The following is a 17,115-nucleotide window of genomic DNA, read 5'->3' as shown; positions in this document are numbered from 1 at the left end:
AGAAGCTCTGCTCCCATGGGCGGCTTCTCTCCCCTGGCCCAGCCACCACCTTCTCTCACCCAGATGATGGCAGTTCAGCCGTGTTTACACTGTGCCTACCTGATTCTGTGCCTCTGTGAGAGCCTTTCAATGGCTCTTCATTAATCTGAGAATAAAATCTAGACTTTTGACATGCCTCATGAGCCCTTTCCTGACTTGGCTCCTGCCTTTCTCTCCAAGCAGCAGAAACTCTGAAGCCAAAGCCTGTCCCAGCTCTGCGTATTACAAGCTGTGTGACCTTGGGAAAGTAACCTAACCTCTCTGTGCCTCAGTGTCATCCGTTGTAAGATGACAACAATAATAACACCAACTGCAGAGGGATGTTGTAAGAATTAGAATAGTTAATGCATGTAAGGCACTTAGAATAGTGCCTGGCTCACAGTAAGTGCCATATAAAGTCTTTTTTTTTCCCTCTGAGACAGGGTCTTGCTCTGCCTCCCGGGCTAGAGTGCAGTGGCGTCACCATAGCTCACTGCAACCTCAAACTCCTGGGCTCAAATGATCCTCTCACCTCAGCCTCCCAAAGTGCTAGGATCACAGGCATGAGCCACTGCGCCTGGCCAATAGAAAGTCTTAATTATGGGTTTTCGTCAGTATTATTATTATCTTGCCACAGCACCGGATGGATGTGGAAGTTCCATAAGGCACCCTGCTGTGGGAGAAGCGGGAGCGGATCCCAGCCATTTGGGGCAGCTTGCTGAAGGAAGTGGCATTCAGTTTGTATCTTGAAGATCAGGCAGAATCGGTCACTGTAAGAAACCGAGGGAGGGGCATTCTGGATGGGAGGAACCGTGCGGGTGGGAAGTGACAGCAAGGAAAGTGAGCAGCTCAGTCAGTTGGGGAGTGGTTTGAAGTTCAGCTGGACAGCTAGGTTAGGAAAAGTTCAGAGGACCCGAAACCCTGGTTAAGAAGTTTTAGTCTTGTCCTCTAGGCAATGGGGAGCCATTGAAGGTTGTTGACATGGAAGAGGGAGGGTTGTGATCTCAAAGCTTTGCTCTAGGCAGTAAGAGACATTTAAAATTACAGAGATATCAGTTAGTCTTAGAGCTGCCATAACAAATTACCACAAGCCAAGTGGCTTAAAACAACGGATATTTATTTTTTTCTAGTTCTAGAGGACAGGAATCTGAAATCAAGGTGTTGGCAGGGCTGGTTCCTACTGGAGGCTGCGAGGGACAGTCTGTTCCATGCTTCTCTCCCAGCTTCTGGGGGCTGCCAGCACTCTTTGGTGTTCCTTGGCTTGTAGACACATCATTTCAACCTCTGTCTCTGTCATCACATGGCTGTCTCCCCTGTGTGTCTGTGTCTCAAATCTCCTCCTGCCTTTCTCTTATAAGGACACACCTGTCATTGGAGTCAGGGCCCACCCTAAATCTGGGACGAGCTCATCTTGAGATCTGTAACTCAATTACAGCGGCAAAGACCCTTTTCCCAAATAAGGTCACATTTGTAGGTTCTGGAGATTAGGACAGGGACGTATCTTTTTGGGGCCACCATTCAGCACACTACAGGCAGCTATTGCAATTGTTCAGGTGTCTATACTTAAATGTCAAACCCCTGGGATTAGATGGGATAGAGCTCCCAGAAGTGCGGAAGCGCCACGGAGCCCTGAATCATTTGTTTTTTTCCTGTGTTTTTTCTGGTCTGTAAGTGTGAATGTGCTGTGCCAGGCGGGGCTTGGCGGGTGTGGGTGGGGGACAACTGATTTGAGTTAACTCAGAGGTTCGCAACCTGGAGGCACATTAGAATTACCACGAAAAATGTTGAAAAAAAAAAAAATACCACTGCCTGGGCAGTGCCCCCAGAGACTCCGGTTTAATTAGTCTGGAGTGGGGACCGAGTGTTGGTACTTGCTAAAATGCCATGTGTTATTCTCATCTGTTCTCAGTGTTGGGGAAAGAGGTGGCAATAGAGGGGCACGGGAGTGAAAATTGGTTCTTAGGTCTCCCAAAAACATAGGTATTACAATGGTTTGTGACCTTCGAAAGGGCCACAGTACATAAACATATACACAGTGTGTCTAGGGTATTAAAATTTCAGGGGGTGGAATGTTTTAAAATCTTATGTATTAATAGAAAATTCTATTGAGGTGCAAAAGGGCCAACAGATAAGGAAACGATTGTCGTTGAAGAGATGGTTTGTTACTCACAGTTCCCAAGAGGAGGGGCTGCCGCACCCATGGGGGGCACTCGGGAAGCAGCAGGGCCGGTCAGGATACAGAGGGGCTGTGGGCAGGAGCCTTTATTGTGGCTTCCCCCGGAAGGAACAGGAGAGGCAGGACATGCAGGCTTAGGACGGGCTGATTTGAATAATCCCAGCCGACTCTGAGGCCGAGAGACTGTCCCTAGTTGTCTGGGGCCTGGCCCTGGAGAGATTAGCCAGGTGGACGTGGCCCAGAGGGTGAGAGGCCCACAGAGGCGGCGGCTGGGGTGTGGGCTCTGGATTGGTTGTTTGCGTGTGAAAAGCGTACTTGCTGGCAGCTGCTTTCCGTCTCTAGGAAGTGGCCAGCCCGGGGAGGGGCAGTCCCTCCAGGGTCACCAAGGCCCCAGATGTCAAAGCATCAGAACACAGACAATAAAAGACATGGGTGATACAGTGGGGCGGGGGTGGAGAGGTGGGGAAGAAAATGTCCATAAAGGCTTCCTGCAGGGGAGGGGACAATAATAATAAAAAGTTGAGAAACGTTGAGTTATATCTGGGCTCCGTCATATATTCCCAGATGCAGCTCCCAGAACAGGTGCTAGGAGGAAGAGCATCTCCGTGCAAGCATCCTTGTGCGGATGTGTGGCTGGATGGGGCTCACTTCCCCAAGGGCCCATGGCCTTGTCAAAAGTGCAGTACCTTTTAACAGCAACCACAAATGAGAATTTAGAGTTCTCTTGTGGTTTGTTTTACTCTGTAATCAGCTCCTGATTTGGGTCTAATGGGATTCTAATGTTTTTAAAAGCCAATTTAGTAATCTTTGTATTTTCGATGGATTGTGAAAGGCCTATTAGTTCTTCATATCAGCGTACACATGCATGGCTGCAAATGGCAGATTTATGCTTTTATGTGCCATTAACATCTACATACGCTACGTCAACAGCAGCATTCAGCCCGCTCTCAAAACCCTGGCCTAATCTCCTCTGTGCCTGCACGCACACGTGCACACACACACGCACACGCAGCCCTCTGTCATTCCGTGTGGTCAGCCACAGGGTATTTCAACTCATTAAACATTCTAGTGAATAGTTCCCCACTATATCATATCAAGTAAGTAATAAGTCTATAGTCATCAGGCCGTTTAATTAAAGATAATCAGTCTTTGAAGATTTAGAATACAATTAAATGTACTTAACACTAAGGCTTGGTTGAACATGATTTAATCTTTCCTTTCTTGGGTGACTCAGGATCTTACAGGCCTTGGGAGCTTTTGTTATGAATATAAATGATCCTTACTTACATTCTTACTCTGCAGAAGTTCCATTGGAAAGAGATTTCTGGTTGGAGGCCTGCCAGGTATACCAGCTTCCACTTTAGAGGGTATCCTTGTCATTACCTGGAAATGGTTTCTAGATATCCCTGGGACGAGACAAATCTGTGAATATTTGTCCTTGGCATAAAATGCTTCTGACAGCTGGCGTGAAATCGCTCCATTTTTCGGTCGCCTTTAATTTCTGTAACAGGGAGGAATCCTCAGTGGGGTGCTAATATGGCAATAACACCTTTCTTTAATACTTAGTAATCTTTATTTTTCGCCAAGAACTCGACCCAGGACTCATTCATTAATTCAACTTGTGTTTATTAAACAAGTCTCAGTGAGACACAGTAGAATTAGAGAATTGTTAGCAGGAAGAGGTACAGCTAAATTCATTTCAGGGAACATAATGTATAGTCACATAATGAACAGAGAATGTTTCTTAAGTGGATATGTATCTCCTAACCACACTCTGCCCATCATCTCCTTCCTCCCTTTGCTTCTCATGTGACTACCTTCACCAGTTGAACCATATTCAGATACTTAAGGAATTGGAATTAGAATTAATCTGGGAAAGAAATAGCTAAAAGTAGCCTCAAAAAATCTTTCAAAAACAAGAAGTAGGCCAGGCACAGTGGCTCATGCCTATAATCCTAGAACTCTGGGAGGCCAAGGTGGGAGGATCACTTGAGGTCAGGTGTTTGAGACCAGCCTCAGCACAAGTGAGACCCCATCTGCACTGAAAATAGAAAAAATTAGCTGGGTGTGGTGGTGCACATCTGTAGTCCCAGCTACTCGGGAGGCTGAGGCAGGAGGATCACTTGAAGCCAGGAGTTTGAGATTGCTGTGAGTTAGGCCGATGCCATGGCACTCTAGCCCAGGCAACAGAGCAAGACCCTGTCTCAGGAAAAAAACAAAACAAAATAAGAAGTAATGATGCAGGACCAGCCCTGCCTAATTTTTAAAACATTTATGAAGCTATAATAATTAAACAGTTTGGTTCCGACACAAAAAAAACTAGATGAGTGGGATAAAATACATCAGGAAGTACTGAGATAGACTCAACTATATCTGAAGCTAAAGCACATGATAAAGTGTAATTATTTTAAATCAGTGAACAAAAGATGGGTTAGTCAGCAAAGATTGGCTCAACTGGTTAATCATTTGGGAAAAACAAAAACTGGGTCCCTACCTCACACCAGACAGATCCAAAGTTTTAATGTTAAAAATGAAACTAAAATTACCAGAAGAAATCATGGTTAATTTTTAATAATCTTGAATAGGGGAAGGGCTTTCTGAATATAACCCCAAACCCAGAACCCACGGAGAGAAAGATGGATACATTTGTCTGCATTGAATGAAAATACCTCTACTTGGAAAAATACTGTAAACACATTCGAAAGGCAGATGTCAACTGGGAAAACACATGTCAGGCAAAGGGCTAATTTCCTTAATATAGAAAGAATTTTTACAAATCAGTAAGAATTTGATATTTTTATAGAAAACTGGGCAAATAATATACAAAAGCAGTTCACAAACAAAGGGAAACATGGTAATATTAATAACTATGAAAAAATTTTATCTTTCTTGTAATTACATAAAATCAAATAAATTAGGTAGCATTTTGCAGCTATGATATTGGTTGGGGTAGAGTGCACACATACGTACTTTTTCTTCATGACACTGTACATGGTTGTGCTTGTACATTTATTTATGTTATTATTTGATGGATGTTTGTCTCGCTGCCCCCTCCCCCACCCTCCAGCTAGACTTTGGGCTCTGTGTTAGTCCATTTACGTTGTTATAAAGGAATACCTGAGACTGGGTAGTTTTTAAAGACAAGAGGTTTGTTTGGCTCATGGTTCTGCAGACTGTATGCAAAGCATGGTGCCAGCTTCCACTCGTGGTGGAAATCGAATGAGAGCAGGTGTGTGCAGAGATCCCATGGCGAGACAGAGGGGTGCCAGGAAGGGAGGGGTGCCAGGTTCTTTTTTAACAACCAGCTCTCTCAAGAACTGATAAAGCAAGAACTTACTCATTGCCTCAAGGATGGCACCAAGCCATTCATGAGCGATCTGCTCCATGAGCCAAACACATCCCCTTAAGTCCCCATCTCCAACACTGAGGATCAAATTTCGACATGAGGTTTGGGGGACAAACACCCAAACCACAGCAAGCTCCATGAGGATAGGGCTTATGTGTCGTTTTGCTCACACCTTTGTCCCCTGCAGAACCTGCACCTTGTTTGAACTTAATAAACAATTGTTGAGTGAGTGAATGAATTGATGAATGAGAATGGATAGAAAGTTCTGGAATCTTACACAAGAAATCGGTAACAAGGAGTTACTGCTAGAGAGGGGGACTAGGTGTAGAGAGAGGAAAGGAGGTTGCTTTAGTTGACCATGTTTATCCCCTTCTTACTATTGAAGTTTCTGAAATGGGCGTGTGTAACTTTGTAATTAATGTTTTGAAAGTAGCTTACATTTTTTAAATGAATGCCCAAGATGGGCGTGGGGTAGTGAAGACGGGATCAAAGGTATAAGGAGGCCAACTTGCGATGCACCACATTATCTCAGCACGTTGATGGGGAGGCAGAGGGCCAGTCTGGGATGGAAGCCGTCAGGATAGCACCCAGGAGTGCAGAGGATCCGGCCAGGCGTCCTGTTCGGCCATGCCCGGGGGACTGGTTGAGCTCTGGAGGCACAGGCAGAGGTGAGGAGACATCAGGTGGGTAAAGCAGATGTTCACAAGTCCCGCCAGGCCCAGGAGCACTTTGCTGCAGAGATGAGGAAACTGGGAGAATGAGTCTCTCTTTCCTCTTAAGCCACTGTGAGACGGATGTCTCTCAGGACTGTGTGGGGAAGTTGCAGGGGTAATACAAGAAAGGAAGGACCCTGGGAGAGGAGGGAGGGCAAACAAGGTCGGCAGCAATCTTGTGGTCCCCACGATGGATTACATCCAAAGGGAAAATTCTCAGGCAGTCTGAAGCCATACTACCAAAAGACATAAGATGTAGAAAATGCAAAGATGGAGAATCTTCAGAAATGCGTCCAAGAACATGCCCAGACATGAAGAATAAGGTGCTGACCTTCCAAAAGAAGCAAGAAGATACTCGTGGATCATTCATGAATTCAGCCATGAACACTGTGCACCACAGGACACATTCCTGTCCTCACAGGTTTCTCGTCTGTCCCCCCTCCCACTGGTACACTACGTGAGAAGCAGTAGCTCGGAGGTGTGCGGTGCCCGGGCAGCACAGCGGCCAGCCTCAAGTCAGCCCAGGAGCTTCAGGGACGCTGCCCAGGAGCTCAGTGCGGGGGCTGGGACTTGCAGAAGCAGATCCTTGTCCTAACTGGAGTAGGGCATGCCTCTCCCAGACCGATGGGTTCCACAAGCCAGCCCTGAACTTGTTTCCCATTGCTGAGTCTCTTACAATAAAAAGGGATTTCCAAGTCAGTGTACAAACGTTTTTTAAAAATCTGATAACTTCCTATCTTGTTTCTTAATAAATTTAACAGTAAAAGAAAGCCTTCCGACACTGTTATCGAATTCTGAAATCTTTAGCATTAGAGAAATTCACTTAGATTATTAGCATTAGAGAACTTCACTTAGATTATTAGCATTTATCGACCTCCTCCTCTGTGTCAGGTTGTCTGTATGTATATTATCCCATTACAGCCTGCTGGCCACGCTAGGAGGTAGATAGCGTCAGACACTTTACAGAGGGAGAACTAGGCTCAGAGAAGCCACATCAAGAGCCCTGGACACCCAGCTGGAAGATGGCAAGGTGGGAACCTGCGCCTGGCCGGGTCTGTCCGATGCCTGTTCGAGGGCTGGTCCGCTGCACCCAACTGCTTTCTTCGCCTCTGGTAAAGCTGAGGTTGGTGCGAGGACCTTCCCCTTTACATTCTGGGGATAACTTTACAGAAGACCATGTCTAGCTCGGCAGGCAGGACTTAGCAGAGTCTGTTCTCCTCTTGGAGCCAGAGACAGACAAGGCAGAGCCCAAGCCTGTGCCAAAGCTTACACAGCCCGTCCCTCTCCAGCACAGCCTTGCAGGTCGCCTCCTGATTCTAGCTCCTTCCCGTTACTACACCGTAACCGCCCACTCACACAGGCAGAGCAAACCCTTGGTTGCTTACATTCTGGTGCTGGACACAGACAAACCATAAACAAATAACACATGATATAGTATCGGGTAGTGGTAAGCGCTGTAAAGAAGAAAGGAAAGTAAGGGGATGGGAGAGTGATGTGGGGTGTTATTTTTAGTAGAATAGTCAGAAAGGTATCTCTGAAGAGGTGACATTTGAGCAGAGAGAGCCTTAACTGACTGAGGGAGTAAGCTGTGCATATACCCAGGGGAGGAGAGTTCAGGAAGACGGAAGAGCAAGTGCAAAGGCCCTGAGATGGAAATGTGCTTGGTATGCCCAAGAAACTGCCAGGAGAGCCATCCTCTGAGCTTTACCATCCCCGCCCAGACACTAGGGGTGGCTTCTTCCCTAGGCCAGTTCCTGTAGAAATTGGTCTGCTACTAGGTTCTACAAAGCAACGCAGGGAAAAGTGAAAAGCATTCTAAGATGATAAGTTAACCAACTATTGGTTTCATAGACTTATCAGTTAGCTACTGTGCATACGCTGCATAACAAATGGCCTCCAAATTCAGTGGCCTGAAACTTCAACCATTTTCTATTGCCTCGGTAGTATGTGGGTTAGCTGGGTTGTTCTTTGATCTTGGCCAGGCTCGATCATCAGTCTGTGGTCAGTTATGGGTTGGACAGGCAGCTCGGCTGACCTTGGGTGGGCTCACTCACAGTTTTAGCAGGTGGCTGGTCTAGGAGGGCCTTAGTACTTCTCCAGACATTCTTCTCATCCTCCAGCAGGCTGGCAGGGCTAAGAGAGAGGAAACATGCAAGACCTCTTGAAACCCAGGCTTCAAGGCTTGGAACCGGTATCCCATCACTCCTGTCACACGCTGGTGGCCAAAGCAAATCACCAGCCAGCCAAGATTTAAGGGTTGGGGAAACAGAGCAAGGAAAGAACTTCAAAGTCTTGTTGCATGTGTACAGGTGGGGGCAGAAAATGGAGGGCATTTGTACAATGAGTCAACCCCAATAGATACGGGATCAGAGGCAGGAAAGCATGATGCTGCTTAATTCTGGAGCGTGACTATGACTTCTGGCCTTCAGGTTTTAGTGGGGAGTCTAGAATATTCTTCCTATTCTGAAGGAAGCCCCATCATCAAAGCTTCTTTAATCCTGGTCAGTCTGGGAGTTTTAAGAATGTCAGTTAAGTTCAAGAGGCCTTGGAGGGCTCTGCATCCTGGTAATTGCCCTGGATGAAGCCCAGAGGTTTTTGTTAATAGCTACTGGCAAAGAAAACTAACTGCATATTTGATAAATCCACATGGTTCTGCTCACCTACCAGCCATGATCCCCTAAGTCCTCCAGGAAGGAAAAGAACCAGAGCTAATGAGTTATTTCACTGTTTATGCTTAATGTGTTCATTTCAAAATGATTTTGAGGCAGCTTATAAAAATATGTACATTGTAACAGTGTACCATAGATGATGAAAGGCAAAATATAAAAAATGCATTTCCTTATTGACATGTGGGCTGCAAATTTGACTTTGAGCTTCCTAGTAGCAAATGCAAAGTAGGAAACACATCTAGGCTATGTAGCTGTACATTTTGTCTTTTGTCCCATGGGGGCAAATGGTGAATGTTCTCTCATTTGAAGTTTGAAGGATCCAGCAAGGTTTGCATTCTTGCCTATCATCTCCTGGGTGATAGTACCAAGGAAGACTTCTCACATGTGGTTACACTGTGAATTCCATGACAGCAGGGATCCAGCTGTCTGTGCACAACCACATTTCTCCATAGTAGTGCCTGGCAGAGAGTAGGGGTTGAGTAACCAGGAAACACTATGCTGAGTGGCTAAGAGATGGGGCTCTGAAGTCAGAAGGCTAGGTGTTCAAAGCCCAGCTCCATTTGTAGAATGTGTGCGACTTTAGGCAAGTTATTGAACATTCTCCAAGTTTCTGTTGCTTTTCCTACGAAATGGAGATAATAATAGAATATATTTTATAGTACTTCCTCTATACCACGTACTATACATGGTTATGTTCAGTTGCCTAAGGCTACACAAACAGTAAGTAATGCAATCAGGGTTCAAACCCAGGCAATTTAAACCCAGAGGCTTCACTCTTTTTTTTTTTTCTTTTTTCTTTTTTGAGACAGAGTCTGGCTCTGTTGCCTGGGCTAGAGTGCCATGGTGTTAGCCTAGCTCACAGCAACCTCAAACTCCTGGGCTCAAGGGATCCTTCTGCCTCAGCCTCCCCAGTAGCTGGGACTACAGGCATGTGCCACCATGCCCGGCTAATTTTTTCTATATATTTTTAGTTGTCCGGCTAATTTCTTTCTATTTTTAGTAGAGACGGGGTCTCACTCTTGCTCAGGCTGGTCTCGAACTCCTGACCTCGAGCAATCCTCTTGCCTCGGCCTCCCAGAGTGCTAGGATTACAGGCGTGAGCCACCGCGCCCGGCCCAGAGCCTTCACTCTTAACTGTTACCTCATATTGTCTCCCAATAAATGTTGGATTCCCTATCTTGTAGTGTGGCTGTGAGCGTTAAAATAAATCTGAATTTAAATATGTAAAGCGCTTGGCACGGTGGCTGCCCATAGTTGGTACTCAGTAAAAGTTGGCTGGTCTCCTCCTTCTCATCCTCCTTCATCACCATCATCACCGTCATCACTGAGGGTTCAATGGATGAACGTTGATGTCTGTCTGACTTGGTTTTCTCTTTGTGGGTAAATAGCATCCCTGTTCCCTGGGCCCAGTAATAGAATGTAGACACAGAGAAAAGCCGAAGGGAGAATGAAAGGACATCGGGGCACTTTATTTGCCAAAGGGTGGTCCTGTGCAGATAGGAAGGTGGGCACACAGGGGGCAGAAGTGCACCCCCGACGGTCCCCCTCAGAGACAGAAGGCCAGACGTGGTTGGCCCGGGGTTCCAGCCAGAGCAGAGGCTGTCATGTTTTATGTTCAGAATGACCTCCTAACCGAAAGGCTGTCGGTCTCCAGTTGCACATGATTTTGGAAAGATGATCCTCTAGGCTGCTTGAATCCAGACATTAAATAAACAAAACTGCACATTTGTGGGAACAGGGTATTTATCAGACTCTTACTACAGGCCAGAGGCTGTAAGTATATTATCTTGCTTAATCACCACAATAAACCTGGGCAGTAGATAGCGTAACCCCTCTTTGCAGATGCAGGAGCTGACCGGAGAGCAGGGAGTTCTCGTTCGGTGCGTGCAAAGGGCAGCAGCAGGTTGGATCTCGGTGCTGGGGGCCCCCATCATGCCCGGCTCGCTCGGCCCCACCAGGCCAGTCCCACAGCAGAGCAGCCTCTTATGGTGGGAATGTGGACGTTCAAAGGCACTGATTCGTCGTTTTTCAAGACTCATAAACCCCTTTGAGAATTCGAATGAACTCCCCCCTTAGACAAATGCACAACACGCCACAGTAATAGAATTTCAGGGAGACCATGACCCTTCAAGCCCTCCGTGGCTGCTGGCTTATGAGTACCTGCTCTCCTGGGAAATTACTTCCTTTAGGTCTAGTCAAAGTCATATCTGAACCTCAATTCCCTCTGTCTTTAAACCTGGGTCTGGCTGTGGGTCTCCTTGGCTCCAATAATGGGAATTGATGAGTTGTCCGAAACTCAGCCCTGCACCTGACTCTAAGATATGATGCTGGGGCCTTCTTTTGACTGGGTTGATTTTTATGCAAAAAATAAATAAATAACTCCAGTTTATGTGTATACCCCATAGAAAGGCCTCAAAAAGAAAAAAGAAAACCCTGGTATATAATCTTTGCCTAATAGATCAATTATAGATTTCCCAAATCTCTGTAATCTAGCTCTTAAAGCCTCTTTGAGTAATTATATTTCCACATTTAAATTTCATAGCCCTCTAAAAGAAGGAGAACTAATTCCAAGGGAAATTGTTGATTCTTGTGATAAAGCATAAAGCAGCCCAAAGCTGGGTTAGTACACATTAACTGATTTTTTTATCTCATTTAATATGTGTTGAGAACCTACTGTTTGCTTAGCACATGCAAAATACTTCGACACACATTATTTCATTAACTCCCGTCTTCCACCCCCGTCCCCAGAAGTCCCATGAGGAAAACAAGGCCGTTACTGTTCACATCACCCCTATTTCACAGAAGAGGAAACTGAAGTCCAGAGAGGTTCTCTGACCTGCCCAAGGTCAAACACAGTGGGAAGTGGCAGAGCCAGGACTGAAGCTCTGGGTTCCAGACTCCAAGTCCTGTTTGCTTGTGCCTCAACCAACGTGTGAAGCAACATTTTAAAATGCAGATCTGGGTTAACGCGCTGCGAATTATACAAATACCGAGAAAACAATCCCGTGAGAATGCGCGAGTCATTTGTACTATTAATTAGACAACCTCTGCCCAACATTCAGGGCCCAGCGCTCGGGTCTTCTTTGCTGTGAAGCTCCTCAACCACCCTCCCCTTCCCCTAAGCGCAGGGCCTCGCTACCCCGAAACTTGTGTCGCATGTCATACCGGGTCAAGAATATCTGGTGCTTTTTGCAGTGAGCTCTTCAAGGGGTAGTAAGTCCCGGAATTAGAGTCAGAGACCTCAGGGGCATCAGCTAAGGAACTGGCCCAAGATTCGTTGCCATGGCAACGGGCTACTTGACTTAGCCTCTGACTTAATGTCTCGGCAGGTAAGCAAACTGGAGGAAGCAAGGATGACTCAGTGTCTCCCGGCCTGGGCCGCGCAGGAGAGTGATGTAGCAGCGGGAGGCTGGCCTGGGACGGTGGGCATTTCTGGGAAGGTCTTGTCTTCCCTGAAAGCGGAGGGTCCCTAAAGTGCAGCACTCGGTAGGGCCCAGTAAGTGGTGACTGTGACATCCGGTCAGCGCCAGGTGAGGCACCAGCACAGGCCACAGTGTTTCCAAACTGCCATCGTGCCCCAGGAGTGGGTCATGAAGTCACTTTTGCTGCTACAGCCAGCATTTTTTATAATAAGATAGAAGAGAGAGAAATGAAAAGAAAAAAGAAATGATAGTGCATCACACAGAGTCAGTGTTATTTTCCATGATTTTTTTCCCATATGGTTTCCATAACTTCATGGTTATGGAAACCATGAAGAGTGTGTGTGTGTGTGTGTGTGTACTGGGCTGTGATATAAATACTCTTATTCTGATTCACAGTCAAAAATGTTTGGGAAAAAATGGTTGGAGAACAATTTTAGAAAAACATTTACTTCCATTTCCTGATTACGGGAACATTAAATCTAAGGGTCATTTGGATCATTCATCCATTATTCATTATTCATACCAAAAAAAAAAAACATCTGCTCGAATTGCCTTCCCCATTGTCTCAGCCTCGGTTAGGTGTGAAGGTGAAACATTTAGGGAAAAGTGAGTGGCTCAGTGTGGCTGGAGCCACTGAATAGGCAGTGGGGGCCAGAGGAGGGGGTGTCACAGGCCCACCTCACACGGGTGCCCTCTTCAAAGGGTGAGGCTTTGTCTGCTGAGACTGTGGGGTCCAGGCAGGGGGAGGAGGGGATTTGGACTACTGGCCTTGACGTTCTATCTCCCCTGACCTTGCCAGTCGGTTTAAATCATTCAGCACTTGTATATGGACACTGTTTTATTGTTCCTACATTATTTTGTCAGTGCCAGTCTGATCTTTTCAGTGAATTCATAAATGATTTGAGTATGTCTTCTGCTTCTTTGCATCTCCAAAATGCCCAGCAGGGTTGGAAACACAGTAGGCATTCAATAAGTGCTTCCTAGTTATTGACAACTACTCATTCTTCAGGTCCCTGAAACACCCCTTTGTTCCTAATCTCCTCCTATCATAGAGCATTTATCAAATGGTTTCGTGGCTGCATCTGTAGCAGTCTGTCTTCTTCACTTAGACTGGGAGCTCCCTGAGCACACGGACTATGTGTGTTTCATGCATCACTGTATCCTTAGCCCTTGTTCATTGTGTCCTCAGTGATTGCCACTTGGCAGGTGTATCTGTTAGCTTTCACCACAATAATGGTGAGTAACAAACAGCCCCACTGTTTCAGTGCTCTACCAAATAAACATTTGTTTTTACGGGTCAGGCAGGGCAGCTGTAAGTTGCGGGTCAGTTCTGGATTTGCTCTCTGTGGCTCTCACCCTCCTTAGACCAGCAGGCTAAGCAGGGCATGTTTTTCTCAGGACAGAGGCGAGGCACAAGACAGCAAGTTAAATTTTACAATCGCTTTTCAGGCCTTTGATTCCACTGTGTCCTTTAATGTACCTTTGACCAAAGTTAAGTTCAAAGAGTGAAGCCCTCTGGGAGGCCGAGGCGGGTGGATTTAACCCACGTCTCTACTAAAAATAGAAAGAAATTATCTGGCCAACTAAAATATATATATATAGAAAAAATTAGCTGGGCATGGTGGCGCATGCCTGTAGTCCCAGCTACTGGGGAGGCTGAAGCAGTCGGATTGCTTAGGCCCAGGAGTTTGAGGTTGCTGTGAGCTAGGCTGACGCCACGGCACTCACTCTAGCCCGGGCAACAAAGTGACACTCTGTCTCAAAAAAAAAAAAAAACAAAGAGTGAAGCCCAAAGTCAAGAAGCAAGGAATTATACTCTGCCTCAGTAGGTTGGGGTGGTGAAGGGGCGAGGGGCTATTTCTCAGTAAGCCACCCAAGTAGGTTCTCAGATTCTTGCTAAATACTTATGGAATGGACAGGAAGGGAAGAAGATAATTGGATTCCAGGGATTTCCCATGAGTATTCCCTATACAAGTTACAGAAGTCCATGGGGACTCCTCTGCCGCCTGACATACAGCTCTACAGAGAAAGCCGGAAGCTTGTCTAGCAGATAGCAGCCCAGCCACCCGGAGTTCAATTTACTGGGCAAGTAAAGCAAGCCCTCGGAGCAATTGCCAGCAAAGACTGTTCCTCCGGGTGCTTGGGGACCACGGCTGCCTCTGGGAGGGAGAGTGAGGGCAGTGACCCCCAGGGTCACAGGAAGCGCCTCTGAGTGGGTAGAAACCCCGCCAGGCCCGAGGAGAGGATTCTGTTGTGTGTCCTTTGGAACTGTGCGCATCCAGACAAATGCCCACACGCCTGTGGAAATCAGGAAGTCAGGACTTTGAGGAGACCTTTTCACACAGCCGGACAGCTCTCTCTATGACGAAAGGATTCCAGAGCGTCGGTTCCCACGTCGGCTTTGCAGTACCGACTCTGGTGCAATTTGAGGTTGTGCGAGGTTTTGCACCCCTCCCTCGGTTGATTGAAAAATAGCAATCATTTTTCCTTTCATTCTCTCTCTCCCTTCTGACTGCAGGGGTGCTGTGCCTGCCAGACAGCCTGAATCTCCACAGAGACCCGCAGCGGGCGAACAAGCCGGGGGAACTGCCCATGTTCAGCCAGTCGGAGTTGAGGACCATCGAGCAGTCCTTGCTGGCCACCCGCGTGGGCAGCATCGCGGAGCTGAGTAAGTAGGCGCTGCTCCTTCAGCCCCCATGCTGACACGCGGCCTCTATGCACCTAAAGTGACACAGCATCCATCAACCCCACTACTTTGTAACCAGCCAGGTGCCACCTTTTATTGAGCACCTGCTGTGTACCCTAGACAGTGCTGATGTCTGTGGAGGAGGTGGGGGCTCTGGAGCTGGGGCAGCCTGGTAAATTTCCTGGCTCTGCCACTAATGTAGGTCAAGTTCCTAATCCTTTCTGAGCCTCAGTTTCCTTTTTCTATAAAATAGAGAAAACAGCAGTACCTAACTCAGAGTGTAGTTGTGGTGATTCAATGAGGTCGTGTGCATAAAGCTGTCAACCTAAATAACAAACAGACAGGGAGACCCTCTAAAAGAAAATGATGGGTATTTGGGAATAGGCATTGCAATGGGAAGCCGTGTGCCATAGGAAACACATGCATATTCAGGGAGGTAAAGGAAGACAAGTTTTTAAAGGAAAATGAGGAGGATTGCATAATTGTTTTGAGATAATTATCCTCGGCTACAAAGATTAATAACAAAGGTGGCACCAATCTGAGGCCGGACAGGCAGTTGCGGGACAGATGTCCTTGTAGAAGTTGTGTGTGTGTGTGTGTGTGTGTGTGTGTGTGTAAGGTTGCGATGGCCTTTGTGGAAAGTTGTGATTTTTGCAGCGTCTTTTGTTACCAGGCATTCGTGCCTGAGAACCCTCCCTTCATGGCCTTCCTGGGCTCTATTTGTCAGAGTTTTTTACACAAGTGATTCCATTTTGATTCTGAAAACTTTCACAAAGGGGTTTTCCTGGTACACAGTAAAATACTCTATAAATGGTGGCTGGTCACCATTGATTTCCACAGTGGGATCCATTTAAAGTGTATGTCAGATCACATCTCTTCTCTGTTCAGAATCCTCCGCTGGCTTCTCGTCTGACCCACAGGAAAAGCCAAAGTCCCCAGAATTGCTTCCAGGCCTCCACACTCCCTATTCCCCAGACACCTCCTTCTTCCACCCTCCCTCTGGCCCCTTGCTGTTGTTGAACATAGCAGGCATACCGCAGGACCTTTGCACATACTGTTACCTCTGCCTGAACCACTCTTCTGCCAGATATCCACATGGCTTGCTCCCTCATTACCTTCAAGTTTCACCCAAATGTTACCTTCTCAGTGAGGCGTTCCCTGATCACTCTATTTAAAGTTGTTACACCGTGAGGACCCTTGTCTTAGTCAGCTCAATCTGCTATAACGAAATACTGTAGACAGGGTTACTCAAAAGAGAGGTTTATATCTCACAGTTATGGAGGTTGGGAAGTCCAAGATCAAGGTGCTGGGTGATTCAGTTCCTGGTGAGGGCCCTGTTTCTGGCTTGCAGATGGGTGCCTTCTCACTGTGTTTTCACATGGTGGGAGAAAGAGAAAGAGAGAGAGTTAGAGATCAATCTTCCTCTTATAAGGCCATTAATCCCATCGTGAGGGCCCCACCCTTATGGACTCATCTAACCCTAATCATCCATCAAAGGCCCCACCTCCCAAACTGACACTGAGTGTCAGGGTTTCAGCAAACGTTCAGGCCCTAACAACTCCTATCCCCCTTCACTGCTTTATGTCCCCAGCAGTTATCATTCTGTGACCTAATCTATGTATTTTTTATCTTTTAATAACAGCATCATTGAGATACAAGTCATGTACAGTTTACCTATGTAAGGTTTACAGTTCAGCAGTTTTAGTGTATGTACCAAGTTGTGCAGCCACAACCACAATGAATTTTAGAACATTTCTATCACCCTAACAAGTAACCCGGTACCCATTAGTGAGCACTCCCCTTCCTGCCCCCTGCACTCACACTCTGTGTTTTACTTATTTTCTTTGATTGTCTCTCTCTCTCCCTACTAGAGTATATTCTCCCTGAAGGTAGGAATAGTTGATTTGTTCACTGATATAACCCCAGCACCAAGAATACTGCTTGGCACAAAGTAGGTCCTCAGGAGATATGAAGAGAGAGAGAGAAGAAGAAGAAACAGAAGAAAGGAAGGGAGGGAGGGAGGAAGGAAGGGGGAGGGAGGGAGGAAGGGAGGGAGGGGAAATGTGGAAATAAGGGAGGGATGGT

At 46.6% G+C, this 17,115-nt stretch overlaps 1 protein-coding gene across 2 annotated transcripts in view; it reads left to right on the top strand.

Annotated features, from left to right (window-relative positions):
- The window catches only part of BTBD11 (BTB domain containing 11), a 281,678-nt gene that overhangs the window by 150,360 nt on the left and 114,203 nt on the right, over window positions 1-17,115 (top strand). For both annotated transcript variants that reach the window (XR_006735691.1, XM_045553022.1), the window contains exon 2: window positions 14,863-15,012. Coding sequence is in view for 1 of the 2 variants with exons in the window: in XM_045553022.1 (XP_045408978.1) it covers window positions 14,863-15,012 (150 nt within the window). In the remaining variant the exon portion in view is untranslated. The remainder of the gene's footprint in view (window positions 1-14,862; window positions 15,013-17,115) is intronic.

The sequence above is a fragment of the Lemur catta genome, chromosome 6, assembly GCF_020740605.2.
Source record: "Lemur catta isolate mLemCat1 chromosome 6, mLemCat1.pri, whole genome shotgun sequence".
In the NCBI taxonomy this organism is placed as follows: Eukaryota; Metazoa; Chordata; class Mammalia; order Primates; family Lemuridae; genus Lemur; species Lemur catta.
This window is presented reverse-complemented; position numbering and strand designations above follow the sequence as displayed.